This window comes from Manis javanica, chromosome 17 (assembly GCF_040802235.1).
Source record: "Manis javanica isolate MJ-LG chromosome 17, MJ_LKY, whole genome shotgun sequence".
In the NCBI taxonomy this organism is placed as follows: domain Eukaryota; kingdom Metazoa; phylum Chordata; class Mammalia; order Pholidota; family Manidae; genus Manis; species Manis javanica.
This window is the reverse complement of record NC_133172.1, coordinates 63,734,811-63,760,858: the sequence shown is the minus strand read 5'-3', so window position 1 is coordinate 63,760,858 and position 26,048 is coordinate 63,734,811. Positions and strand designations below refer to the sequence as shown.

General features: G+C 62.7%; 3 protein-coding genes across 11 annotated transcripts in view; 2 read left to right on the top strand and 1 right to left on the bottom strand.

Moving 5' to 3' along the window:
* CBFA2T3 (CBFA2/RUNX1 partner transcriptional co-repressor 3) overlaps positions 1-9,963 on the top strand; it is an 80,516-nt gene extending 70,553 nt beyond the window's left edge. For all 5 annotated transcript variants that reach the window (XM_036993844.2, XM_036993845.2, XM_036993848.2 and 2 more), the window contains 7 exons: positions 802-986; positions 1,600-1,820; positions 4,063-4,148; positions 4,648-4,843; positions 5,260-5,328; positions 6,445-6,635; positions 8,025-9,963. In XM_036993844.2, coding sequence (XP_036849739.2) covers positions 802-986; positions 1,600-1,820; positions 4,063-4,148; positions 4,648-4,843; positions 5,260-5,328; positions 6,445-6,635; positions 8,025-8,324 — 1,248 coding nt within the window. In that variant the 3' untranslated portion in view covers positions 8,325-9,963. The remainder of the gene's footprint in view (positions 1-801; positions 987-1,599; positions 1,821-4,062; positions 4,149-4,647; positions 4,844-5,259; positions 5,329-6,444; positions 6,636-8,024) is intronic.
* A 4,290-nt stretch (positions 9,964-14,253) lies between these two features.
* PABPN1L (PABPN1 like, cytoplasmic) lies at positions 14,254-18,616 on the top strand. The gene is made up of 8 exons (XM_073226124.1): positions 14,254-14,581; positions 15,521-15,732; positions 16,334-16,454; positions 16,713-16,780; positions 17,047-17,327; positions 17,411-17,498; positions 18,056-18,164; positions 18,247-18,616. Exons 3-8 carry the CDS (start codon positions 16,367-16,369, stop codon positions 18,462-18,464), a joined length of 852 nt encoding a protein of 283 aa, XP_073082225.1. The 5' UTR covers positions 14,254-14,581; positions 15,521-15,732; positions 16,334-16,366; the 3' UTR covers positions 18,465-18,616.
* Positions 18,617-20,477: 1,861 nt separating this feature from the next.
* Positions 20,478-26,048, bottom strand: TRAPPC2L (trafficking protein particle complex subunit 2L). 5 transcript variants are annotated; one of them, XR_012126725.1, is made up of 7 exons: positions 25,942-26,047; positions 24,359-24,531; positions 23,361-23,448; positions 23,152-23,231; positions 21,632-22,309; positions 21,443-21,527; positions 20,478-20,856 (listed from the first exon to the last, which is right to left on the bottom strand). XR_012126725.1 is itself a non-coding variant. In XM_036993787.2 (5 exons), the coding sequence occupies exons 1-5, from the start codon at positions 25,972-25,974 to the stop codon at positions 22,264-22,266; spliced, it is 420 nt and encodes a 139-aa protein (XP_036849682.1). In that variant the 5' UTR covers positions 25,975-26,047; the 3' UTR covers positions 20,478-22,263. The 5 variants fall into 5 exon arrangements, 2 of the variants coding, with proteins under 2 accessions (XP_036849682.1, XP_036849681.1); XR_012126724.1 differs by having other exon boundaries at positions 21,443-22,309; XR_012126723.1 differs by having other exon boundaries at positions 20,478-21,527.

Here is a 26,048-nt window from a genome sequence, read left to right as displayed (position 1 = left end):
GCCTGATCGGGGCTGGGTGGATGCGCTACTGCGGGCCGGGGAGGCAGAGGCTGGGGAGACAGAGGCGGGGGGCAGGGGCGAGGGGGGCTGCCGTGGCTGGGAGCTGGATGTACTTACAGATACTGAGAACTGGATCTCCTGGGCAGCCTGCTGCTGGGCCCCCATCCCGCCTGCCCCCTCCCCGAGGTTCTGGGGAGACTGGAAGGCGCACCAGGGGCCCATGTGCAGCCCACCGGTGCTGGCCAGAGCCCCAGGAGCAGGGAGAGGATGGGGGGGGCAGTGCAGTGGTCAGCACGCGTCTTCCCAGGCAGTCCTGTGCCCCACCTCAACATGCCAGCCCCTCACCCCCGATCGTGCAGCCAGGTCACCAGGTCCATCCACAGATGGGCATAAGGACCACAGCAGGTGACACGAGTACAGAGGGGTGCTGGCCTGCTAATGCATGTGGTCTGAACTCCAAGCTGCTGGAGGGTGGGCAGGGGCCAGCCGGGGCCATTCCCAGGCGCCCCCATTACTGCCCACTTCCCCTCGCCTTCTCCAGATACCACTATGGGAGGGAGTTTGGTGAGGTGGGAAATCCCAGCCTGGGGGTCCTGGGCCTGGGCTCGGGGTCTCACCGTGTCCCGAATCTGTGTACCCTGGAAGCACAGTCCTGTCCACATTCCCAGGCTGTAGTGGAGGAACTTGAGGTCCAGAGAGGTCGTGCAACTTGCCTAAAGTCAAACGGCGAGGCTGGCCCCCGGCCTCACGCCCTGACCTCCGTGAACAGCGAGTCCAGGCTCCCCTGCTTCGCCCCTGCAGGCCAACCTGCCCTTGCTGCAGAGGGAGCTCCTGCACTGCGCCCGCCTGGCCAAGCAGACCCCTGCCCAGTACCTTGCCCAGCACGAGCAGCTCCTGCTGGATGCCAACGCCTCCTCCCCCGTCGACTCCTCGGAGCTCCTGCTGGAGGCCAGTGAGCGTGGCAGGAGGAGGAGGGCCCCTGACAGGTACCAAGGGGGCTTCCCGGGGCTGGGAGGGGACAGGGGAGGGCTGGCTTCCTGCCTCCTGCCCTTGAGAGCTGCCTCTGGCACCAGCGTGCAGCAGGCACCCTGGTTCAGGGCCGAGGGAATGCAGGGCGACACGGTTGCCTTCCACGGCGCCAGCCAGCGGGCTGTAAAGTGCAGCCCTGTGCACGAGGCCACTGCACAGGCCCAGCCGCCGAGAGGCTGCCCTTCGGAGGCCTCAGACGTCCCCCTGGGAGGACATGGGAAGAGGCAGGGGGGCGTCTGTCTGGCAGGAGCTGCCTGCAGGCCAGATGCGGTCCTGGTGTCCAGGAGCCCCGGGTCCAGGGCCCATGTCTCCTGCTGCTGGGGGCGTCTGTCTCCCACCCTCCCCAGAGGCTCCACCTTTCGTGACGGCTGGGCCCCAGGAGCCCACACATCATGGGTGGGGGCAGGATTGGCACGAGCACCAGAGGAGGGGAGAGTGGGCACTGGGGCCCCGCAGCTGCCTCAGCCTCCCCATCTGCCCCTGCCCTCCCCACCCCGCTCTCCTCTGCCTGGACTCCTGTCCTGGCTCATGATCAAGTGACCACTGGTCCCCACCTGCTGTCTGGACCAGGACCAAAGAGAACGGGTCAGACCAGGACCCGCTGCACCCCGACCACCTCAGCAAGAGGCCATGCGCCCTGAGCCCTGCCCCGCACTACAGCCCCAGCAACGGGCTGCACCCCCGCACGCCGCCGCACTACCGCCTCGAGGACATGGCCGCGGCCCACCACCTCCGGGACCCCTGCCACCAGGCTGACCCGCAGGAGCCACGGGAGCACCGTCGGCAGCTCGGTGAGGAACGCACAGGGGCAGTGCGTGTGCCCGCGGTGTGCAGGTGATCGCGGCGGGTGCCACCGGCCCCATCTGTCCAGGGGCCATGCAGAGGAACTGGGTGAGCAAGTGAACCAGGCCCGGAGCGGAGCCCACCCAGAGGGCAGCCATCTGGCTGCCTCCCCAGCCTCAGCCAGGAGGGCACACAGTTTGGGTGACCCTCTGCCCTGCACAGTGGGTACCACTGGGCCCTGGTGACCCAAGGGAAAGCAAACGACCCCGAGACCCGTGGGCTCCCACTAACTGCCACTGACCACACACCTCCCCCCTCCTGCTTCCAGAGGCAGACAGACACGACCCCCTGTCCACGGTGCAGGAAGGAGGTGTGGGAGGCCGGGGCACACCATGGGTGGTGGTCTCTCCGTCAGCTGGCTCTGACAGGCGTGCCACCCCGCAGGGTGGTGTGAGGTCGGACCGAGGCCCAGAGGGGGTGCTGGGGGCCCGGCTGTCACTGACGGCCATGGTGACAGGCCCAGGTGGGGCTCTCAGCTATTGCTTTCATTATGTGTTTGACTCGGTTCTAGAAGGCGGCACATTTTGAGATTTATGACACACATGTGTCATGTGTTAGCACGCCCACATCACAGGGGAGGGGTGCCCAGGAAGCATAGCCTAGTCATCTAGCCATGTCTGCCTGACCCCCTCTGTGCTGGGGACCAGCAGATGAATAGGACTGGCCCCCATCCCGGGGCCCCCAGTGTACTGGGGGAAGCAGCCCTGGAAACAGACACCTGAGACAGAGGCCCAGGCCACCAACGGGTGCCCGGAGGCAGAGCCCTCTCCCTGCCCCCACCCTGCAGGAGCTCCAGGGCCCGAGCCCAGGCAGCAGGTGACAGCGTCTGGCTCCCTATGGCCGGGTCAGGCAGGTGCTAATTCCCACCCACTTCTGCTAACGCAAAAATAAATGCCAGCTGTCGGGCAGATCTCAGCCACTATTTTGGTTGGGGCCTTGGTGTGGACCTGACCGCGGGCCGCAGGGCTGACGGGCTGTGGCCGCACCTCTTGCCCTTCTGCAGTTCCAGGAGGCGTTTGTGATTCAGGCTGGGAGGGCCTCAGGGGCTGGGAAGCGCTAAGTGGACACCCCGCCCAGGAAGCGCTGAGCGCAGCCCTACAGAGTGCAGGGCGAGGTCTTGTGACATTGAGAAGAGCCTCGGAGGGCAGTCACTTCACATGGTGAGGTCCTCAGTCTCGGGCATTCTGTTGGCGATTACGGGAGGCACCCCATTATTTCAGTCTTAGAATCATACCAGGTAGTGGCTGAGGGCACAGCTCCCACCCAGGCCGACCTTGGGTGACCTTGGGCAGACACATCCCTCCACCAGCCTCGGTCTCCTCCTCTGCCAGATGGGAGTGACAATAGCGCCTCCCTCAGAGGTCGACCAGAGGACGGCCTTAGCACAGAGGCCTTATTTCCCGGGGGCCCTGGTTCCCGGGGCCCTGCCCTCCAGCATGCCCGCTGGGTGCCACACCCCTGGGAGGGCTGTGGGTAGGGAAACTGAGGCACAGAGTGGCCAGATGAGGGGCCTGGGGTCCTATGAGGAATGGACATAAGGGCTTTGGGTTTCCCTGACCACACTTGGACCGGCTCACTCAAGACCCAGCAGATAAGCCGAAACACCTCCTGCCACCCCTCTGGGGACCTGCCCAGGGGACGCAGAGGTGAATAGGCCTGCTTTGGGGATTGGCATGCCCTGTTGGGAGGCTGAAAATAAACCAGGAAGCACCCTACATTTACTAAACAACCAAAGATCCATGGGGCTTCAGGCATTCTGAGGACGCAGGACTGCTGAGGGGGAAGGGACCTGTGACCTGGGCTTTGAGGGATGCGCAGGAGTCTAGCTGGCGGAGAGAAAGTAGTGAGCATGGACCGGGGCTGCCCAGCCAGGAGGAGCCCCTGAGGGCTTTTGGGCAGTGGTAAGAGTGGGCTCTAAGGCAGCCTCCCTTGGCAGCAGGGGGCAGAGTGAGGGCCGCTGTACTTGGAGGCAGGGAGGTGGGCAGGGTGGCCAGCTCTGAGGTGTGGGAACAAGGGCCTCTCCTCCCAAACACTGAGCAGAGGCCAGGCCTATCCCTGACCTCCCGTGGGCAGACCGTGGGTGCTCAGGGTCCCCTTCCACACCCTCTCGCCCTCCCCAGGTGGGCACAGCCCAGCTGACTGGGCCTGGGAGCAGGGGATGGGGCCTGAGCTCCTCTCATGCCCCCGCAGTGGTGCCCGGGTCCCGGCAGGAGGAGGTCATTGACCACAGGCTCACGGAGCGCGAGTGGGCAGAGGAGTGGAAGCACCTCAACAATGTGAGTGTCCAGGCACACCCGGTCCACCTGTGGGGCGGGGCGGGGGGGTGGGCTCCTGGGGCTCTGCGCGCACCTGTCTCTGCCCGCCCCCACCCCAGCCTGCCCACCTCTGTGTCTACGGAGCAGGGTCACCTGGCGGGAGGCGAGGCCACATCAACGCCGTGTGCAGGGCAACCCCGCCCCTGCCTCCTCATGGGGGTGGTCGTCTTCACTGTGGGGCGACCACACCGCAGAGGGGCGAGAGGACAGCCCCAAGCCCCCCACTTAAGCAAGCTGCCCGCAGTCCCCCGTGCCCAGAGATTCTGGGGGCAGAGCCATGGCCACGCCCTATTCGCTCAGTCCTTCCGGGCAGTGGAGCTGGGTCTCCACACCTCTGCCCGGACTTCTCGGGCAGTGCCCGTGGGCGGTGGGGTGGCCAAGGCCAGGAGTGCAGGCAGAGGTCTCCGGCCATCGGGCCGCCAGGCGCACAGCCCCACGCCCACACCCCACTCGTCTGCAGCTCCTCAACTGCATTATGGACGTGGCAGAGAAGACGCGGCGGTCGCTCACTGTGCTCCGCCGGTGCCAGGAGGCCGACCGCCAGGAGCTCAACCGCTGGGTCCGGCGCTACAGCGATGCCGAGGACAAGAAGGGCCCTGCACCAGCCCCCGCCCGGCCCCTCAACAGCTCCACTGGGGCAGAGGGGGCTCAGCTAGGTGGGCAGATGGCAGCCTGGGTGGGGGGCGCTGCAGGGTGCCGGGGACAAGGCTGACTCGCTGAGAGGGCTGCACCCTGGTGCCGCTGTAAGATGCGGCCCAGAGCAGTGTTCCTCCGAGCAGGGTGGCTTCTTGCTCCGCACAGACACTGCCGACCTGCTGGACGCAGGGAGTCATGGTCCCAGCAGGCCAGGGCCCCGAGCTGGGAGGCCCTCAAGGGTCTCTGCTCTCTCCTCCTCCGCCCGGATGACGGCCATGGCCAGGCCCACTCCAGGCTGAACGCAGCCCACCCAGAGCACCCCTTCCCGCCGTGGCCCTGCCTACACCCCAACCATGACCCAGGGCTTCCACCCGTGGGTACCTCAGCCTGGACACACGTCCTGCCCTGTGCATGAAGCTGGGCCCCTGTGTTTCAGACGTCCACCGGGAGTTCATGCCCAGGACCCTCTCCGGCTACATGCCCGAGGAGATCTGGAGGAAGGCTGGTGAGTGGGGTGGGCCCTGGCAGGGGAGGCTGGCAGGGGCAGGACCCTGACCCCTCTCTCTTCTGTCCACAAAGGGGCTCAGCTGGGCCAGCTGGGTGCAAAGCTCACAGGGCTGTACCGACCCTGCCACGAGGGGCTCACGGAGGGGTCGGAGTGCATTCAGGGCTCAGGGTAGTTCATCTGCCAGCAAACAGGCATGCTTCTCAGCAGAACAGAGCGGGTCCTGAGCCCAGTACGAATCATGTGCAGACACGCAGACCTGGACTGGGGTCAGGGTACTCGTCTCCCGTGGCCTGTGGGGAGGCCTCATGGGACCCTTGATGCCAGCCACACAGAGCTTGGGCAGTGACACAGGGCAGGTGACTCCTGGTATGACCAGCACACACCCACCATGCATACACTCACATGGCCGGATCCAGGTTGCCTCAGCCCCTTACATGGGGGGAACTCCGCTCCACCCACCCCAAGTCCCTCACCATGCTGCGGGAATAGCACCGGTACACCGAGGCAGGCCCGGACGGTCAGAGGGGCTGGGGTAGGTCCCCACCTCAGAGGACACGGGGTAATCTGAGCAGATGTCTTTCCTTCTGCCAGACAGCTCAGCTCAGAGCAGCAAACGCTCAGGCAGGGCACTTTGTCTTCAGACGTAAGCATGACAGAGGTATTTTGTGGGGGACAGAAAAGAGAGGGCTTTCGGGGGGACAATGCAGAGCCCTGGATGGGACAGGCTCTCTGTCACTGCCTCCAGTTGGGTCACCAGGAAGGCACCCTGTGCCTGTAGGCACCACAGCACAGCTGAGCTCTCAAAGTGGGTGCCTCAACTGGCAGGGTCAGCCCCACTTAGAACCTGTTAGGAATGCAGACTCCTGGGCCCACTCCAGGCCTGCCGAACCAGAACCTGGGACTGCGCTAGCCCCTGCCCTCTAGGGGAATGCCAGGGCACACTAGACTTCGAGAACACTTTGGAGAGCACAAGCTTTGGGGATTTCCCTTGCACACCATTCCCGGGGCACACACGCTGATTGTGAGCAAGCCCCTGGTCCAAGTTTGTGGGCAGGGGTCCCTGGAGACCAGGCCGCCTGGCCCACGTGACAGTGCACCCGTTGTCCTCGGCAGAGGAGGCCGTGAACGAGGTGAAGCGGCAGGCCATGTCAGAGCTGCAGAAGGCCGTGTCGGACGCGGAGAGAAAGGCCCACGAACTCATCAGCACAGAGCGCGCCAGGATGGAGCGGGCCCTGGCCGAGGCCAGGCGGCAGGCCTCAGAGGACGCCCTGACGGTCATCAACCAGCAGGAGGACTCCAGTGAGGTAGGGCCACCTGCCCACCCACCCCCTGGCCCCGCCTCCCAGCCTCATGCCCTGGAGCAGCCCAGGAGCCCTGGAGCCTCTTGACCCGACAGGGCCTGGTGAGGCAGGTCCTGTGGGCGCCCCTTGTGTGGGTGAGGGAACTGAGGCCCCAGAGGGTGTGTGGCTTGCTCTGGGTCGTGACCTAGGAAGGGGCAGGGCTGTCACTCAAACCTAGGCTGGCAGGCGCCACAGCCGTGTTCCCTGGCCTGACACGGGGGACACAGTGGCCCCAGGGCACCTCCTCTGCTCCTGGCATTGGCGTCCACATGGGAGGGGCATCCAGGAGGCCAGGCTGGGACCAACAGGCTGGTGCACAAGGGCCCTGGGGACCCCTTTTCTTCCTTGTCCGAGAAGGACTTGGGCAGCAATGAGGTCAGAGAGAGGGAAAGACCCTTCTTGGGGGCCCCAGGACCATCCCTGGGGAAGAGCCAGCCTGAGGGCAGGAGGAAAAGCCGGCTTCCTGGTCAGCTCGCGGGCTCTGCACCAGCTCCCAGCAGCCTCTGCCCCGGAGAAACGGGTTGGGGGCAGATCCACAGAGCAGGCCTCCTAGGGGGGAGGGTCCACACGTGGCATGTGGCATCTCAGGCCATGGACTTGTGTAGGGAGGGAGGGAGGATGCTGGGCAGGAGTCCTGGGGAGGTCAGCGAGCCATTCAGGAACCTGGGGGCGCAGTGCCATCCCCACCAAGGCCAGGAGAGGGGCTAGGTGCCTGGCAGTGAGGACCACATGGAGGCTGGGGGCCCAGCAGGGGGACAGCAGGAGGTGCTGGGGTCTAAGAGGCTTTGAAGGCCACAGAGGTTCTCCTGGGTGGGGCAGGGCTTCCCTGTCCGAGAGCCCAGCTGCCGCCTCCGGCCTTCCTGCCTTCCGCCCGTACCCCTGTCCACCCGCTGCTCATGTAGGCAGCCGAGGTGACCGCCCATTCCATAGAAAGTGAGCAGAGGTCCAGTGGCAGGTGAAGGACATGCCCAGGGCAGGCCTGGCTGTGCACCTCACATCAGAGCCCGGCAGTCTGCACCCCACTGGGGCTGCCACATTGTGGTACTGGAGCCCTAGTGATGCCAGGAGCACTTCCGGGAAGGGAGAGGACCCTGTGGTCCTATAGGCACCGGTGAACCTCTCTGGGGTGGCTACAGCTGTGAGACGCAATAGTGAGAGCTTGTCCCCCAACAACGGGTGGCTGTGTCCACCGAGGTCACCCATGCACGAGCTGTAGTGCCTGCGTGATGGCCCTGTGTGCTGGGTGTGAGCAGGTTGGTTTGGAGTGTGTGCATCCCCATTCCGTGGCTGGGCTGGCTACTCGGGGATTTGGGGTGGCCACTGGCCCAGCCCTGACTATCTCCCCCCACCCAGAGCTGCTGGAACTGCGGGCGAAAGGCAAGCGAGACGTGCAGTGGCTGCAACGCGGCACGCTACTGTGGCTCCTTCTGCCAGCACAAGGACTGGGAGAGGCACCACCACGTGTGCGGCCAGGGCCTGCAGGGCCCCACGGCCCTGGCAGCTGACTCAGTGCCCGGACAGCCCGACGCCACCAGCAGCCTGGGCCCCTGCCTGCCCGGGGGTGCCGCCAGCCCCAGCGAGGCCAGCAACACAGGGTCTTCCCGGCCTGGCTCCCCGGGCCCCCCTGGCCCTCTGGACGCTGCACCCCACTGACCCTTCCAGACCCCAAAACCTGGCCCACAGATGCCACGCCCACCCCGGGACCGACCGATGGAGCCGCTACTACTGCTTGTCTCCAAAAGAACCCAGAACCAGCAAAAATGGCATTCAATGCACCTTCCTCAGCTACCTGCCGGCCTCACGGGATGACCTCCGACCCCCGACCTCCGGGAGCACCCTCAGGACCTCCCACCAAGCTTTAGACAGCAGACCAAGGTGGCTGTTCCATCCACCGCTGCACCTCTCTCTCTCTCTCATTTTTCTATGACTTTTACACACTTTCTTTTGGGAAAAAATGGGAAAAATAATCTAGTTGTTCAGTGGCTTATATTTTCAGTGAAGAATTTTGGGAGCTTTTGTGGCAAAAGAAGGACTCAGACGTGGACAAAGAAAACTGGGTTTTTTTTCCCTCCCCAATTAAAAAGGGAAAAGGAGAACCGTTATTTTATAGCCGGAGATCTGAGCCACCATGTCACTGAAACCACCACAAAGGTCGTGTGGCTGATTCGGTGAAGACGGTAAGAAAGATTTCAATTTCCAACTCAAGAAGCATTTTGGTTTCAGATTATTTGTCCTGTAATGTCAAACTCTTTGGCTTTAAGTAAAAAAATCCAAAAAAAAGTTTATTTAAGAAAAAGCAAAGGACGCCTACCTGTAAACTACCTTGCCAGCTAGCCAGCCAAGGACGCCGGACATGCCTCTGGTCCAAAGGAATCCAAAAAGCAGACCCCAGATGTCGAAATCCAAAATGTTTTCTCGCTGCCAAAGTCATTTCTGCTCCCCCCTCTGCTCGGGTTTGCCCGGATGTCTGTCTTCTCTCTCACTTTGGTCCACTTCCTGGCGTTCAGGAGTTTGCGGACCAGAAGCAGCCTTTGGCCTTTGTTTCCCTCCTCCAGACGGCCGCGCCTGCTCGGGAACAGGGAGACCCCCGTCTGTGCTCACGCCCTCTGTGAGCCTTCACCACACTTCCTCTTTCCCACTCGTGAAAAAGTGCTGACATGTCCCTCCTGAGCACAATCCGAACGGAACGAACTGCGACAATCTTCTGGGCTGATTTCTGACTGCTTTGCAAACAGGAGAAGACACAGCTGCGCCCGTAGCTAACTCCGCCTCTCCGAGCCCCTCCTCTACCTCTGTGCCCGTGGCTCACCTGCCCGCTCACCCGCCCGCCCCAGCGTCCTTTCTTCACACTTTTGCAGAAAAAGGAGAAAACCACACACAAGAGCGGGCCACCCTGGCCGCACTTTGAGACCTGGTCAACTGTACATACCCCGCGTTTCCAGTCAGCCGCTCCTCAGGGGGTTCTCTCAGACCCCCCACGCCCCCACCCCACTCCTCTAGCGATCTCCAGGAGGAATAAAATATCAGGACCGTGTGGCGGTACTCGGCGGGAGAGCCGACAGCGTTCATGGTTCCCGACCTGGCGTTTCTTGTCGAGAAGTCCCCAGGCCTGCAGTGCAATACAGGAGCGGCCAGCCACTGAAACGGGCTCCCGGGGGCTCTGCCGAGAGGCGGGGAGTCAGCAGTAAACGTTAATGTGAATGTATATAGTCCTTGCAGAGGTCCAAATAATGATGTTCATGATGACAATAAAGAAGAGATGCTCGCCAAATAAAAAAAAATTTAAAAGAAACTGCAGAAGTATGTAAAGTTTGGGAAATAGATTTTCAAAGGATTCTGAACTGTGGCTCTACGGGGAGCCCCAGACATGTTTGCTGTTGTTTTATCAGAGTTGTGAGCATTCATTCTCTGTTGAAGGCTTGTGTCCATTTGCCACAGACAGGTGCTGTCCCACACCGCGCCTGGCGGCCAGAGCCCACCCTCCAGAACAGTCCCCAGGGTCCAGCCACCCCGCACTGCCCCAGGCCACGGGTCTGCCAGCCTCCCAGAGGTTTGCTTTTGGGGGGTTTGGAAGAGCAAGGACCAGCTTGGGGCATGGGCTCTCGCTGGGGCAGAGGGGCCTCCAGCAGTCCCCAGGCACTGCCGCCCTGACGGCCGTTGCCTCTCCAGGGTGGGCGCTCTTGGACCCACTCCCATGAGGGTGTGCTCTGACCCGGGGCCTGCGGGGCCTCTGCCCGGGCATGCTGGGGTCAGGGCAGTGAGGTCGCGTGCCCCTGCTGAATCGGCCCCTGCCAAGGCTGGGGAGGGGCCGCCATCCCAGGCAGGTCTCGGAAGAGCCCCCACCTCACCCGGAGACCCTGCGCTTTGCTCTGCTGGCCTCTGTTTACCCACCAGGCCCACCAGGGACAGTAGCATGTTGGCCCATGGCTGTGTTCGGCCAGACCAGCCTCTGGGTGAGGGTCTGAGGTGGGGCAGCCCCTCCCACCCCAGCTGTTGGGAAGAGGTGCCTCCAGCAGCCACCAAAGGCCACCTTCCCCTGTGGTCCCACACTGTGCACCACATACAAGCAGTGGCTACTCGCAGGGGCTGCAGAGCCTGGCATGGAGGACAGGCACAGGCCAATGGGTGGAGCCCCCACTGGCCCAGCACACCCCCAAGATCAGGGGATGGCAGCAGGGTGGGGTGGGGGCTGTGAGAGCAGAGGATGGAGTGCGGTTGGGTGGAGGGAGTTCCTGGCAGGTGCGTCTTGGGTCAGCTGAAGCCCAGCAGCTCCTTCTATCCAGGGAGGCCTGGGGAAGGCACTGGGCCCCTGCTGGCCTTGGGCACTGGCATCCCTGTTGGTCACTGTGCTCAAGCCAAAGACCCCACATCAGAACCAAACGGCCTGGTGGCTTTGGGGAGGAGGCGTGGAGGCAGGCCTGCTCTCCTGGGAGCTGACCTGCTGGCGGAACCTGCGGCGCACACCTGCCCGTCCACATGGTGGACAAGGGGTGTCTGCCTCCTGCCCTGCAGCCTCCTGAGCTTACAGACCACTGCCCAGAAGTGCAGCCTGCCAGGGCCCCCGCCCCCAGCCACCACTACGGTTGGAAACGCCAGTGACCCAAAAGCCCTGTGAGGTGCAGCTGCTTGAAGAGCCTCCCTCCCCCAAAATCAAACTGGGCAGCAGCTTTCACTCTCCCGACCTGGGCCAAAGCTGTAATGGGTGGGCCGGGGGACAGCTGGAGCCCCCAGCCCACGGGTCCAAATCGGGGCTGATGGGGAGACAGGGGTGGCAATATGGATGCTGGCACCGGGCCCCCTCACCCCATGTGGAAAGTCCCCTGCATGTGACCCCTCTTGCCCGTTTTCCATCCTGCCCTGGACCCAGGCTGTCCTTTCTCTTAGGACATGTCACCACCCCTCGGTGGTGTCCAGGGGAGGGGGTCTATTAACAAGGACCAGTGCCTCCCATTCCACATGCCACAGGCTGGCACACCCCAGACCCCACTTGAATAGAGGGTCCCCGTCTCCATGGCTCACCAGGACTAAGGGGAAGCCTTGGGTGTTACCAGGGGCAGAGAGAGAGAAGCCAGAGAAAGCCTCATGGGTCCAGGAGGGTGAGGGCCGTAGGACATGAGCAGCAGGCTTCCCAGGAAAGGGCTGCCCTATGGACTTGGCATGGGGGGCGTCACTCGTCAAGGCTGAGAAGTTCAGTGGTTGGGGTAGAGGTGTTGGTTTGGCTTTTATGCTCATGACAGGGTGGAGAGAGATCGGGACTAGCCCCAGCATTTTCCTGTTTGCCAATTTTCCCAAACGTATCTTCAAAATGATACCAAAGCCCTGTCTGTCATCCTCCCATCTTGCCGGTCCCGGCTCACTCTAGCCAGCATGTCCGGCCATTATTCTGCCCAGCTCACTAATCCATCTAAAATTATTTCTTGATTCTCTTATCAATTCATCCATCTGACCACTTAGTCATCTGGCAATACATTCACCACCCACCCACCCACCGTCCGTCTGTCCCTCCGTCACTGTGTCCCAGGTACCATTCGATCCCATCCTGCCCCATTACCCTTCCACCCATCCACCAATCTCCACCATCCTGCACTCTACACACCACGCAGGTACTGCCTGTCCATTCTCCTATCTACCCACACGGCCATGCCCCAGCCTGTCCACGCCATCCACCTCTCCAGGCACTGAGCCCACAGTAATGTCACCAACTCCCTCAGTGACCCAAAGGTTCAAGGTGCTTCGAATCCTCCCATGACCCCAACAAGCCTACAGGAACCTGCCTATGGTCACGGCAGCCCCTCCTGTGGCCCAGCCGCTGGTCCCAGCCTGCTGCAAGGACACATAAGGCTCAGCAGCAGGCATTTTGGGCAGACTGGACTAGTGCCCTAGCAACAGCTCTGGCCGTCCCGCGCCCGCCCAGCAGGGGTGGTGGCCAGGGGCCAGGAGTGTGTGTTGGGAGGCAGCCCACACCTGCTCAGGGGCCCTGTGACCAGGGCCACCAGTCAGGGTGAGCACATTCCCTGGTGAGACCCCAATGTCGTGGGGCAGGGCCTCCCTCCCTTCTCACCTCCAGCAGTCACTGCCCAGAGAAGGTGTCCCCAGGAAAGGAGGGGAAGGAGAAGAACGAACCCAGCCCCCTGGCTGCCGGTGGTTTGTTCTGTCCCACTCCTGCCTTCCATCCTAGGGTCCCAGGTGGCTGGAACAGGCTGTGTTCAGCTGGTGGTGGTGGTCTCTGGGACCCTGGCAGCCCAGCTTGGGCCCCCCATCCAGCCCTCCCTAACCCTTGTGGCCCTTCCACCCGCCACACGGGCATTTTCCAGAATGGGGCTGGGAGCAAGGCGCTGGGTTGCTGCCCTGCCTGTAGGAGGCAGATGGGCATGAAAGCTGGGGGGACACAAGCACCCTGACTCGGGGCCTCTGCTCCTAGGACACCTGGACAGGCCCTGGGGGGACTGGAGGTCTGTGATGGCAGCCTGCCGGGGCCCCTGCACTTCCAGAAAGCTCTATTGTGATGCTGTTCCTCCTGTTTCAATTCAGCCGGCCCTGGAGTGCCACCCCAAGACCCCTATAGCAGTAACACAGCACTGGGGCACAACCTGGAGCCTGGCTTAAATATGAGCACAAAGGCCTCAGGTGCCCCAGCTCCCCGCCGGACGAGGGACCCAGCCAGCCCGCTCACCCACTGCGCCCCTGGTGGACCAGGGGGCTGGGCCCAGGGCCCAGCCTGGCATGTCCTGTGGGGGACTGGGCTGACCTCCATTCCCACTTTAATTCCCCGGAAGGAGTTGGACCAAGTGTGGGTCGCTTTCCTGTGGCAGGTGTCCCCAGGGCGCTGCGTGGGGTCTGCAGCATGTCGCCCTCCCCGTGCCCCCAATGCACTGTGTGACCTGGTGCAGGGCAGCATCACAATTCAGATCCCACCAGCTCTCTGTGTGTCGTGTAGTAATGGGGGCTTCTTGGAAGCAGCAGCCCGTTTGTGGTCACAGGCCATGCCTCTCCTTGGGTTTATTCACCAGAATCACACTGGAGGATCCCTCAGTGCCACACAGGAGATGCCGTGCCGGTGGGGTGCACACGCAGGGCCCACAGTTGGGGTGTGGAGGGGCCGTGTGCTGATGACCCCTGGCTCGTCCACCCACAACCTCCTCTGTTCTTGCCACAAGGTGATCTGGGCCACCCTGGACCCCAGGTGACCCCATGGCTTTGAAACCCTGAGCCCCACTGCCTAGGTTAGGGCTGACACCCCCCTGAGGCCCTGAAGGGGGCCCTTGACCCCAAATTGCCAGGCTGCACAGCCGCAGCCCAGGAGGCTCCTGTCCAGAACCCATGCCCAGGACTGGTGCTCCCGGTTTACTGGCCGCCCTGGGAGGAAGCAGCGTTATTAATACTCGGACGCCAGCTTGGAACATGGCGTATTCTGAAAAGCATCATCGGAAAGGCCAGTGCGGAGGCAGGCCTGTCCCCACGCCAGGCGGCTGGCGGGAGCCCCAGCGCTGGCGTGTCAGCAGTCTCAGCCCGGAGCAGGGTGGCCACGTTTTTCCATCGCAGAGGTCTGAGCTCAGAGGCAGGCTGGCGGGGCCAGGCCTGACGCAGCTGGCTCCTGGCCTGGGCACAGCACTGTGGCGTCCCGCCTACCACAGGGGGGCGGAGGGAAGGGCCCAGGCCAGAGGCCCTCTGCGCACCCCATCCACACAGGAAGGAGGGACCTGGCCGCCTTGTCTCGGAGAAAGGCCACAGCTCCACTTCATCCTCACCCGGCCGGGCTCTGGCCAATGTGTCCTCATGGCAGACACGACGCTGCCCTCGAGGCGCTCCATCCTGGCCGAGGCCCGGCACGGTGCCCAGAAGAGGAAGGAGCAACGGGGCTTCTTGGAAGCAGAGCCCGGTGGCAAGAGTGCCCCTGGAGTCACACACGGGTAAGAGTGGGCGGTCGTGTGGAGACAGGAGAGAGGGCATGTCCAGGGCAGGGGGCCTGCATCTGGGGAGCTGTGGCAGCTGGGCGGCCGTGAGGACTGGGCCAAGCCTGACCTGGGACAGGTCTCCCTTTTTCCAGGCTGAGAGAGGCTGCCCAGGGGCAGCCCTTCCTCGGGGGCCAGAGGGGACCAGGCTGCCTTCAGTTCAGCCTCTGAAGGTGAGAGCAGAGCCAGGTGGAGCTGGGAAAGGGGCTGTCAGCCCAGGAAGCAGGTGCCACAAGCCCCCCCCCAGGCAGGTGGACGGGCTGCCCCGGCTCCCGTATTCACAATCCTGCTTCACCACAGTCTGAAACTCCTCCAATTCCAACTTCCCAGCCTGGACCTGCCAGCTGTGGCCTGGAGGGTGGGCTGTGGGCTGCGTAGGCAAACAAGCCCAGGGGCTCCCCATGCCCGCATCAGGAGAAAGGAAACCGTGCGGCAGGGGCCCCACCAAGACTGAGCCTGGCTCACCGGGCACAGGTCGGCAGGCCCCTCCAGGCCCAGAGCGAGGGGCAGGGACCCCACGCAGAAGCCAGGCACTTTGCAAGCTGCCTTCCAGCCCACAGGATCCATTGCACCCAGATCTGCACAGAATCAACATGTGCTGTGAGGCCAGGGCGTTTCCGGCTTCATTTAAGCGGCTCCCACCTGAAAGCGGCCTCAGGATGGGTGGGGGATGGGCGGGCCGTGGAGACTTAGGGGTCAGGGAGGAACAGAGGTGGCCCCCTCTGGCCCGGGACCCACCTCTGGGGCACACACCCAGCTCTCCCCCTTCCAGGCCTTGGCTCAGCTGTTCCCTCCACCCAGGCCATTCTGGGTCCCCCAGGACCCGCTCAAATATCACCTCCTCCAGGAGGCCGGCTCTGGGCCCACGTGCCATCCTTCCCACTTCTGCATGCTCAGGTGATTTGCTCACACCTGCGTCCTCCTTATGTGGCCGACCACCGGAGGTGTCCTGCCGAGCGAGGTGTGTGGCCCGGACACCCCAAGGGCTTCCTGGGCCGTCACACCGGGCTCAGGCTTCATGGCCAGTGTGGCTGAACTCACACAGGGAGGCCCTCCGGGGCTCTACGTCAGCATCACTGCCCACCGCCCACCACGAGGCGCCTGTCCAGGTGAGGGGGGAGGAGAGGGGGGCAGAGGTCTGGCAGCCCCTGACCCCTCAGGGCCCAGAAGCCGGGGCCGGCAGCCTGAGCCCAGCCAGGGGGCCTTCTAAACACTCGAGTGGGAGCAGCTGGCCTGGGGGAGGGCTTAAAACCCGGGAGGGCGAGGTCGGCGGGCGCGGAGGTGAGGGCAGGAGGCCTGCGTTGCGTTCCGCCGACATGTGGCCATTCCCCAGCTGCGCTCTCTTCCCACCCCCCAGTGAGGCTTGGCTGCAGAAGGCTTCCTCAGACCCTGAGGCCCAGGGCTGGGGGGCCTGGAGCACCACCGAGAAGAGCCCTCTAGGGCCAGGGGGCGGGGACAGGAGGGAGGAGGGGCGGGGGGGGAGGAGGAGGATGCGGGCTCCCTGCTGTCTCTTGGAGAGGGAGGGCCTGGCCGCGGGCCCCGTTCCTGACCAGGTAACGCCCCATGGAGCCCCACTGGGGGTGGCCTGGGACCTGCGTCCATGGGGCCTTCCAGCGTGTGTCCCTGAGGGGCTGGGACTGCCCTCTGCCCTCCCCTGGAGGACCCTGGATGCTGCGCTGCCTCTGGGTTCAGCGGGGCATGTGCTGGCAGGAGCTGCAGGCCACCAGGCCGAAGCTGTGGGCCATGGATCAGGCCCAGGGCCGGGCGGGGGCAGAGGAGGGCACCAGGGCCAAGGCCGCGCTGACCAGGCAGCTGCTCAGCCCCGAGACAGGTAGGAGCCAGCGGGCCAGACCGACCCTTCCCTGTGGGTGGGCCCTGTCCCCTCGGTCGGGGGGCCACTGGCTGCTGCAGGGAACACGGGCAGAGCCCAGTAGTCTCGACACGCGCCACCTGACACAGGGCAGGCACACAGTGAGTCCAACGATCCCAGGTGTGACCCCCTCACCCTGCCGGGAGCAAGGAGGGGCCTGCCCTCAGCAGCTGCAGGAGCTACTGCCTGTGAGCCCCCAGCCCAGCTTTCTCTCTGCAGGCTGCCTCTGCCCTGGGACCCCCACGGAGAAGGTGGAGGCCGACCACAGATCCATCTACGTGGGCAATGTGAGTCGGGGGAGTGCAAAGGGCCTTTCAGTGGGCGCCCTGCCTGCAGCCCTGGGTCAGGAATACCGGACACCTAATGGCAAGGCGAACTCAGAGCCACGTGGGCCGTGGGGAGGAGGAGGGCGGGGCCGGGGCGCTGCTCCCTGGAGGGAACGTGGGCAGGCGCCATCAGGCAGACCTCCCCACGGGAGATGGGATTCGGGATTCCCACGGGAGACCCCCCAGGGGCCAGTCACCGGCAGCGAGTCTCACTGCTAAAGCTGCAGCTGCACAGGCCGAATGAAGACTGGGGGTCGCCTGGCACCGGGGGCCCTCATCTCAGGCTCCAGTCCAGCTCAGCAGGGGCGAGGCAGGACCTGGACCTTTCCAGAAGAAAAAGGGCTGTGGGGGCCCAGGAGGGTGGGGCCTCAGCAGGAGCCACAGGGCCCTGCCTGTGCCAGGTGGACTACGGGGGCACGGCCGAGGAGCTGGAGGCCTACTTCAGCCACTGTGGTGAGGTCCACCGGGTCACCATCCTGTGCGACAAGTTCTCCGGACGCCCCAAGGGGTCAGTGCAAGGCCTGGGGCAGGGACACTGCTGGGCACAGGTGGCCAGGCAGCCCTTGCCCTCACCTGCACTCCCACCCCCAGCTATGCCTACGTAGAGTTTGCCGCGCAGAGCTCCGCCCAGGCCGCTGTGAGGCTGGACAGCAGCATTTTCCGAGGCCGGGTCATCAAGGCAAGTGTCCCCCAGGCGTCACTGTGCACCTTGGGACCCTGGGGTGTCTGGGATCTGTTCTGAGCTTCTAAACCCAAAATCCCCAAGGGGCCAGGGGACACTGCTGTGGAAGGGCCTGGGCACTTGCCCAAGAACACTGGTGCCCCTGCCTGACCCTCCTCCAGAAACCGTGTCTCTGGGCACGTGCAGAGGTGCTGGGTGGGGGTCCAGTCTGTCGGCACTGGACAGGCTCCAGCCCCGAGCCAGGGAAGGTGTTTTTCCTGCAGGCAGAGATGTTGGTGTGATAGGACGGGTCACGTGACCGTGCGGCCGGCTTAGGCCTATGCGGGTGTCTTGAGGAGGGCAGGAACAAGTTAGGGTCGGGGGCCCTGGAGGCCCTAACCAGCTGCACCGACTGGATAGGTGCTGCTTGCGAGCCTGCGGCAGGGAAACCCGGGAGAGCTTCATGGAGACAGTTCTTAGCCCTGGGCTCTGCCCCGGGGTCTGGACAGAGGCCCCGCGGGAAGAAGGGTGTGAGAACGGGGGTCTTCTGGGCTAGACTCGGCCTTTGGTCCCAGGTGCTGCCCAAACGGACCAACTTACCGGGGATCAGCTCCACAGACCGTGGGGGCCTCCGGGGACACCCAGGCACCAGGGCAGGACCCTTTCCTGGCCGCAGCCTCCACGGTGGGGCCCACTTCAGGACTTGGGGGTGGACCCGGTGAGTGGGGGGAGCCTGGGGCTCACCTCCCTTCTCCCCACCGTCCAGGGCACATGGAGGTCTCTCCGTGGCGCTCACCATACTGGAGGGCGGGCCGACTTTGGGGCTGGGTCAGGAGCGAACCCCTGTGCTCCACACGGGCCGTTTATGTAGCACGGAGTAGCTGCCGGAGCCTCACGGCAGCCCAGACGCCATGGCGGGAGTCACGAAGCACAAGCGAGCGGGCCGGGCATGGCGGTGCCCCTGGGGGCTCCAAAGAGCTCTAGGCCACACCCGGCTCTTCAGGGTCAGCTCGGGGTTGGCCCTCTCAGGGATGTCCAACCAAAAACTTTTAAAGAAAAATAGACATGTCTTAATGGTAACATAAATTATTAAACTTGAGTATTTTTTTAAAACGCGACTTCACCTTTTATCTGCTTCTTGGACTCGGCCAGTCCCACCTTTCTCAGGGGTTGCAACACGGCTGTGGGTTGGAGACCAGGCCCCAGCCCACCTCTGCTTATGGCCGGCGGCCGTGTGGGGATGTGCGGGGGTGTCCAGGGAGGCTGCAGCCGACGGCAGGCGTGGCGGCCTCAGGGGCCCACACTCCCACCTGAGTGCACCTCGAGAGCTCGCCTGTGAGGCGCTGCAGGAGGGGGCACCTCGGCACCTGTATGGGCCTGGCCCTCGTCATAACCTGAGGCAGAGGGGGCCTTTCCTCGCTGCGTCCCCTCTGCAGCAGGTACGTGGCTCTCTCCCTGCAGGTGCCGAGAGGCGGGAAGGAAGCGTGGGGCCCAGCGCAAATACCTTGGTTCTGGCGTTCAGGGGCTGAGTGCCCGGTCCCCAGGCTCCCCCACAGCAACTCTCGCCACCTGTGCCATGTGTCAACCCCTGCAGCCATGCTTGGGGCTGCCCTGGGCCCTAGTGAACAGGTGGCCAGCCCCCAGCCTGAGTCCCTTGTGCAGCACCAGTGAAGACAGCCTTCCTGGGGGAGGGGCTGCCTCTCTGCTCCCTGCCCACAGTCATCTTTGACATCCTCCCCCAGGCCAGCTTCACTCTCCCCGTGATCTGGGGTCAACGCAGCCCTTGTAGTGGGTTAACAGCACCTCAAAATACTCCACATCCTGACCCCAGACCCTGCGAATGTGACCTTATTTGTAAGAAGGGTCTTTGCAGATGTAAATTAGACCTCAGGATGAGATTGTTCCAGATTATCTGGGTGGGCCCTGAATCAACACACACGCCCAGAGAAGACAGTGCGGAGACAGAGGCAGAAGCTGGAAAGGGGTGTCTGCAGGTTGTGGACCCACAGCTGGCTGGCAGCCTCGGAAGCTGGAGAGAGGCCTGGAAAGGTCCCTCCCTCAGAGCCTCCAGAAGGAACCAGTCCTGCCAACACCTTCATTTCGGATTCCAGCCTCCAGAACTGTGAGAGTAAATTTCTGTTGTTTTAACACCCTCCCACCCCATCTTGGAGAGGGTGGGAGGATGGGCTGCGCTCAGGGGACCTGGCCAAGACCACCCAGCAGCTCAGGGCAGAGCCTTCTGGCCCTGGAATCTTGTGCGTGGCCCGGGCCATGGGCAGCAAGGGTTGCTAGGGGCACGCACCCCAGCATGGTTCTGAGCTGAGGTCACTGCACAGGTAACACCAGCCCTGCTGCTCAAAACCTGGGCGGGTTCCCTCCCCCGTGGGCTTCACTTCGGTCCTGCCTCACCCGCTGCGCTCCTCCTGGGCGCCGCCTCCTTCGTAAGGACCTGCAGGCATCTCCTGCCGGCCCGCGGATGCCTTCTGGGAAGAGTTCTCCTGATCCCTGCCCAGTGGCCACCGTGAGAGTGGACCCAGCAGCCCTGCCCTCCCCTTCCCTGCATTTCAGGACTGAGCAGGCCGAGGTGGAGGGAGGGTGAAGCGCACTCCTGGTGGCCACCATGTAGGTGGCCAAGGCTCCAAGCGGTGAGCCACCGATCAGAGCCAGGGAAAGCCATCACGGAGGCCCCCTTTCCCCATCGGGTCTGGGGCAGAGGGATGCCACAGAAGACAGAGAAACCACCTTTAATTTCACAGCCAGCGGCTGACTGGGAGCTGCCCCCATGGGACTCAGCCCTGGGGACGCAGGGGATAAGCAGGCAGGTAGCCCTGAGGCCGGCCTGGTGATTAGGAATGCAAAAAAGTAATGTGAGCCAACCACCTGACAGGGCTGCTGGCTTAAAATGGGGATGCTTCCTAACAATGTGTGAAAACTCCCTCACATAACAAGCATGTATGGGTTATTCAGGTTGTACCTACAGAAAAATCCAAATAGCAATAACTTTAACAAGATAGGGGTTTATTTTCTCACATTAAAAAAAAAAAGCTGAACATAAACAGCCCATGGCTAGTATACCAGCAAAGACCCAGGCTCCCTCTAGCTTTCTGCACCCCCAACCTTAGGGCATGAATCTTGTTCCCACGTTCTCAAGATGGCTGCCTAAACTCCAGCCATCACATCTAAGTTCTAGGCAGGAAGAAGAGAAAATATGAAAGACAAGTACTCCACCTGCCAGCAAAATCCCCTCTTCAAGGATCTTCCCTGCAAGTACCCTCCCAGTGCTATCCACTTACATGCCATGACTACCTACCCTCGTGTGCAGTGGAGGATAGAAGTATCTGTTGTCTGGTTACCTGTCCCCAGTAACACCAGGATTCTATTAGTACGGAAGCAAAGGAGAATGGATGTTGGGTCAGCAACTTGCAGCCCCTACACGGCCACTAAGCAGGCAGGAGAGCTTAATCACTAAAACCCAACCCAAGATGTGAGGCTGGCCTCAGGCCGGCTGGCAGCAGGCCCCCATCTGCTTTGGGGGCTCCTCAGCCCCTCTGGGGCTTCCAGTTACTCCTGCGCTGGGACATACGGTGGGGACCTGGGACTTGTGTTTTTAACACACTGTATCAGCTCATTTTTTTTCTTTACTTCTGAAACTTAAGAAATCACTACTTTGTTCATGAGCAGGGAAGGGAGTCCACCTCCCAGTCGCAACCCCTGGCTGGCCAACCATGCTGAGCGTTTACCGCTCTCCAAGGGCGCCTGAGCCACCCTACTCCGGGCCAGAGGCCCTCTCCCTAGTGACTAAGAGGGCAGGGAGGGGCTCTCGGCTCTCGTGGGGCTGCCACCACAGGAAAGCCAGCCACCCTGAAAACTTGGGGCAGACTACGGGGTGGGGCTCAGACCCAGCTGTGCGTGGCCTCTCCCACTTTACAGCCACAATGTTAAATGGCAAAGGGTGATGGCACCTGGGCCACTGGATCCTGGAAGGGCTGTCACCTCAGTCATGGTCAACTAGTGACAACCGTCATCTGGATTTGGCTGGGCAGGCTTCTGGGGAAGGTGAATGCAGAAATCCCATTACATCAGATCCTCTTCAGACGTAACCCCAGCCCCAGCGTGCCAGGTGCCTGTGGGCAGCAGGGAAGGGGGCTCACCTCCGACCCCTCGGCTGGCGCACTAGCTGGAGGAGTGCCTGCAGGCTGAGCTGGTTCTCAGAAAGCAGCATGAGCAGACCCTGCGTTTACATGAGGCTTCTGGCTCCCCGGGGCGCCCCCACCACACGCTGGGCCAGAGCAGAGCAAAAAGAGGAAGGTGCACCCACACTTGGGGAAGTCGGGTGGGCCGTCCCACATGGCCCCTCTGGGCACAGGCAGCCACCTTACAGACCACCCACCTGGGGAGCCACTGCAGGGGCCAGCCCTGTCCTTCTGTGCCACCCTCTGCCACCCCACAGCCACAGCCTCTTCAGGGCTCCAAGCTTCGCAGGCTCCCACCACCCTGCTCACCCCGCCCTTCATGCCGAGGGGGCCGGTGGCTCCCTGCCTTGTGCCCCCTCCCTGAAAAGCCTCGTGTTAAACTCCCTTGTTTAAACCCTCTGCTGACAGAAGGCAAAAGCCAAACCTTATCTTACAAGAAAGACCTTTAGTCGGCTCAGCTGTGCACACAGCCCTGCCTCCGAGCAGCTCATCCACGACGCTCAGGGAGGGGCACAGGCTAATAAATACACATCTAATGACACGGTTATGCACAGAACGCTTCTCTTCCAGCAACGGGCAGCAGTCTTCGCTCAACAGACCTGTATCATCATGGACGTCACCATGCTCTCGAAGGCCCTGCAGAGAGAGACTGGCTCAGAGCAGCAGACCCAGGCCTGCACCCCTCGCCGGGCTGGCAGACAGGTCCTGCGGCAGCGCCCATCTCCCGGGAGGCTCCTTCTGCAGGCTCGGGTAGGCACACTCGGCAGAGGCCAAGATGTGCGTCCAGCCACACCCAGCAGTGAAAATCCAAGTCTCCTGCCTCCTCCTTCCCGGTAGGGTCTTCAGCCCCGGGGTTGGGGAGGAGCTGCCCCGGAGGCGCCGGGCTCTGCATTAGCAGTGGCTGCTTCTCCCTGCTGGGACCCAGGATGACCCGAGATGCAGCGTCACAGTTGAGGGAAGGTGCCACCAGCTTGGGTCACTGCGGTGTCCTCTCACCTGCCAGCTATAAGGAGCCCCTTGGGAACCACATCTAGGGATGGAGGGAAGCCCCAGGGGCAGCTTTAGAGTCTGTGCACCTGAGCACTTTAGGAAGCACCTTGGGACACCCCTATACTGAGTCTGAGCTTATCTGAAGGCTGTCTGGAAGATTCCTGCAGTCCCATTTCCTAACAGTCCAAATTCAGCATCAGACACAATCGGGCAGCAGCCGACAGCCTCACCCAGAAGCTCCTGCATCTTCCTGGACTCTCACTCTGGGCCATGAGGCTGCCCCAGGACCTGTGGGCGCACCTGGGAAGCCAAATGGGTGCCCTGGTCCCCAACACCCCTTCTGTTTCATACAATCTGTAAGAGTTTAGACAGTCCTGCTGCCTTGACCAGGGCCCATCACTTCCAAGGCCTTCCTCCTCAGGCTCAGAGCCTCTGCCCCCAGCAAGATGGGCTCACAGCAAAGGCAGCCCCCGAGGGCGTCAGCCCACCTGGACTGGATGCGGTCCCCCGGGTTGTAGAAGGGGTTGCACATCACATCTGTGTAGGAGCTGTGCAGCTTCCGGAACATCTGAAACCAAAACCAACTGTGTTTGGGATTCACCCACACGTGCAGCTACTGCCAGGCATATGGCTTCCCGGCATTTCAGAACAAAGCAGAACACAGACAGTGCCAGGCAACCAGCAGACCCATCCTCACACTGCGAATCTCATTGTCACGAAGCGCTGTGTTGGACGAGTCCACCACCATGACAAACTTCACTTTGGAGTTAGTCACATAGCCGTACCTGCACAGCGTGTTAGGGAACATGCCTCTACAGCAGGACCGTGTGACAGCACAACACCCAGAGCCACCATGAGGAGAGTGAGCCGGGCCCTCTCTGCACCTCCCCAGGCTCCAAAGCTGCTCTGGAGAAACTGACAACCCCACGTCACAGAAGTGCCTTGGGCTGGGCCACCCTGCGATGGCGGGAGGGCCATGACCCCACCGGTGTGATGAGACACCCCTGGGGCAGCCTCTGGTGTCTGCCTGAAGAGTAAGGGCAGGAGGCTGAGCCCCATCCTGATGCAAACTCCAGAGCTGACCTGCCAGCCTCCGGGTGTCTCACCTCTTTCTGAACCAACTTCTAGCCCAGGAGTGTTAACTGCAAAATCAGGACTTTCACAGATAAGGTGAATCCCGCCGGAGGCATCCAAACCGCTGCCAATTTGTGGAACAGGGCCTCCCAGGTCAGCGTCACTGCGGGTGAGCTACGTCCTTGCTTATGGAACATCGGTGAACTCCACGGGTTTCAAGTCATTTGTCCCAAGGGACAAGTCAAACTTTTACAGTGACTTGTGTGGCCGGGGCTGGTGATGAAGTGAGTGAAAGGACCCTGCCTTGCTCAGAGGGGGTGGCCCCCCAGGAAAGCACAGAAGGGAAGCCTCGGGGGCACAAACCACACAGTTCTCCAGGTGGTCTGAGTTTGGCTTTTGGCACGTCATCCTCCCAATCATAGGGGAAGGGGTGTGTGGTCTTAATTAGCGTCAAGCTGCCAGAAGTCCCTGAAGGCTGGAAGCCCTCACCCTCCCTTCTCTTCAAGTGACCTGACAAGATGCCTTTCGGGAGCTTGGGTCCTACAGCACACCTCGTCACTACAGGTGGAACCCCCAGAGGGAAACCCTGCCTGCTGACAGCCCCGTGGCCAGGAAGGATACACCTTGTAGTCCTCTGTGGGGTACAGCAGGCCCAGGTAGAGCTCCCTCTGGTCCACCAGGGCCTTCCCCATGGCTGAGATCTTCTCGTCCACCACATCCAGGGACGTGTGCACCATGTAGTGGAACTTCAGCTCGTTCTCTGTGGGGACGCTGCGGATGTAGAGAGGGTAATTCTGCAAGAAATGGTGACGACGACTGACGTGGCCGGAACCCACCCAGTGTGCTGACTAGCAAACAAGGCCCAGAGCACCCGGGTGGGCAGTGGGCTGGCACCAATTAGCCGTGGGAACTCATGCTCACGCTCACCACCCAGTGCTTAGCAATCCAAACTGCTATGGCCACTACCACGTGGACCCAGCCTAATAAACGGAGGTTTACCTGTTATCCGCAAGAAGGCATCACTAAGGTGAGCAGAGAGGAGACAGTTCAGAAAATGGGTTTCAGTGCAGCCTGACAGCTGACCCTGCCACCTGGATAGGTCACTCACCTGCTGTGTCATGCCCAGTCCTGGCACTGGCTCCCCTCCTGCCCTGTAACACTGGCTGTTTCCCAGTCTTCCACCTCCTGTGAGCTCTTTGCCTTGGCAGAGACACTGGCCTCTCGTCGCTGAAGCCCTCAAGGCTCAGCTGAAACTTCCCTTCATCTCTGCACAGCCATTTCTGACCATCCTGAACTCAGAGTTCACAGCACCTTCCTGAGACTCCACGGGCCACGACTCACTGCTTCTGTCCCACACTGGCGCTGCACAGATCCAACCAACTCAACGCTATCCCTCCCCCAATGGGACTGACATCTGGTGGAGGCAGTGGGCAAACCAGACCATAAATAACGTGTCACACACAGCTTGTGCTAAGACGCCTGCACTTGTAGGGCTTCCCCGGAGGACCCCCTCGCAAGCCTGGTCTTGCAGAAGGCACGGAAGGGCCAGCAAGGCTTTGTAGGTTAGAAGCATGGGGGCGGCCACACGGCTCAGTCTTGGGATTCAGAAACAACCTTCCATATGAAATGAAATCTACGGTAGCGAGGGAAGGAAAGGAGGGTGGGGGAGAGGGGCGAGGAGCTCCGGGTGCAGAGGCCCGTCGGGGCTGGAGTGGAGGTGTCGGTGACGCGGGGGGAGAGGGGCGCGGCGACCAGGTCGTTCAGAAGGGCCTCATCCTAAGGCAGTGGGGAGCCGCCGGAGAGATTCTGGGCAGGGACCGGGCACGCTCTGTTCCTAAAGCAGCACCGCGGATGCTGCGCGGAGAGAGGCCGTCGGCTGGGCGCGAGGGCGCGGGGGAGCGGGATGGAGACAGGTGGGCCGCCGGACTGGGGAGCAGGACCCCACGGGGCACGAGGACGGCCGGGCGCGGAGCAGGCGGGGCTCCGGGGGTCCAGGCCGGGGGCGCCCAGGGCCGGCCCTCGGCCGCGGCAGAAGCGGGCCCCCTCGGCGCGGGGAGGCCCTGGGGCGCGTCTTTCCGGAGCCCGGCGGGGTGGAAGGAGGGCGGAGGGCGGGCGGGGCCGCCGGGGGTCCGCTGCCCGCTCTCCCGGCCCCCGCGGGCGGCCGCCGGGCTCCGGAGCGGGTCGGGGCCACCGCCCGTACGCACCTCCTTGGCGATCACCGCCACGCACACCGCCATCTTGGGAGGCCCGGCCCCGCGTCACGCGACCTCGCCGCCAGTCACGGGGTCGACGAGGCCCCGCCCCCTGTCCG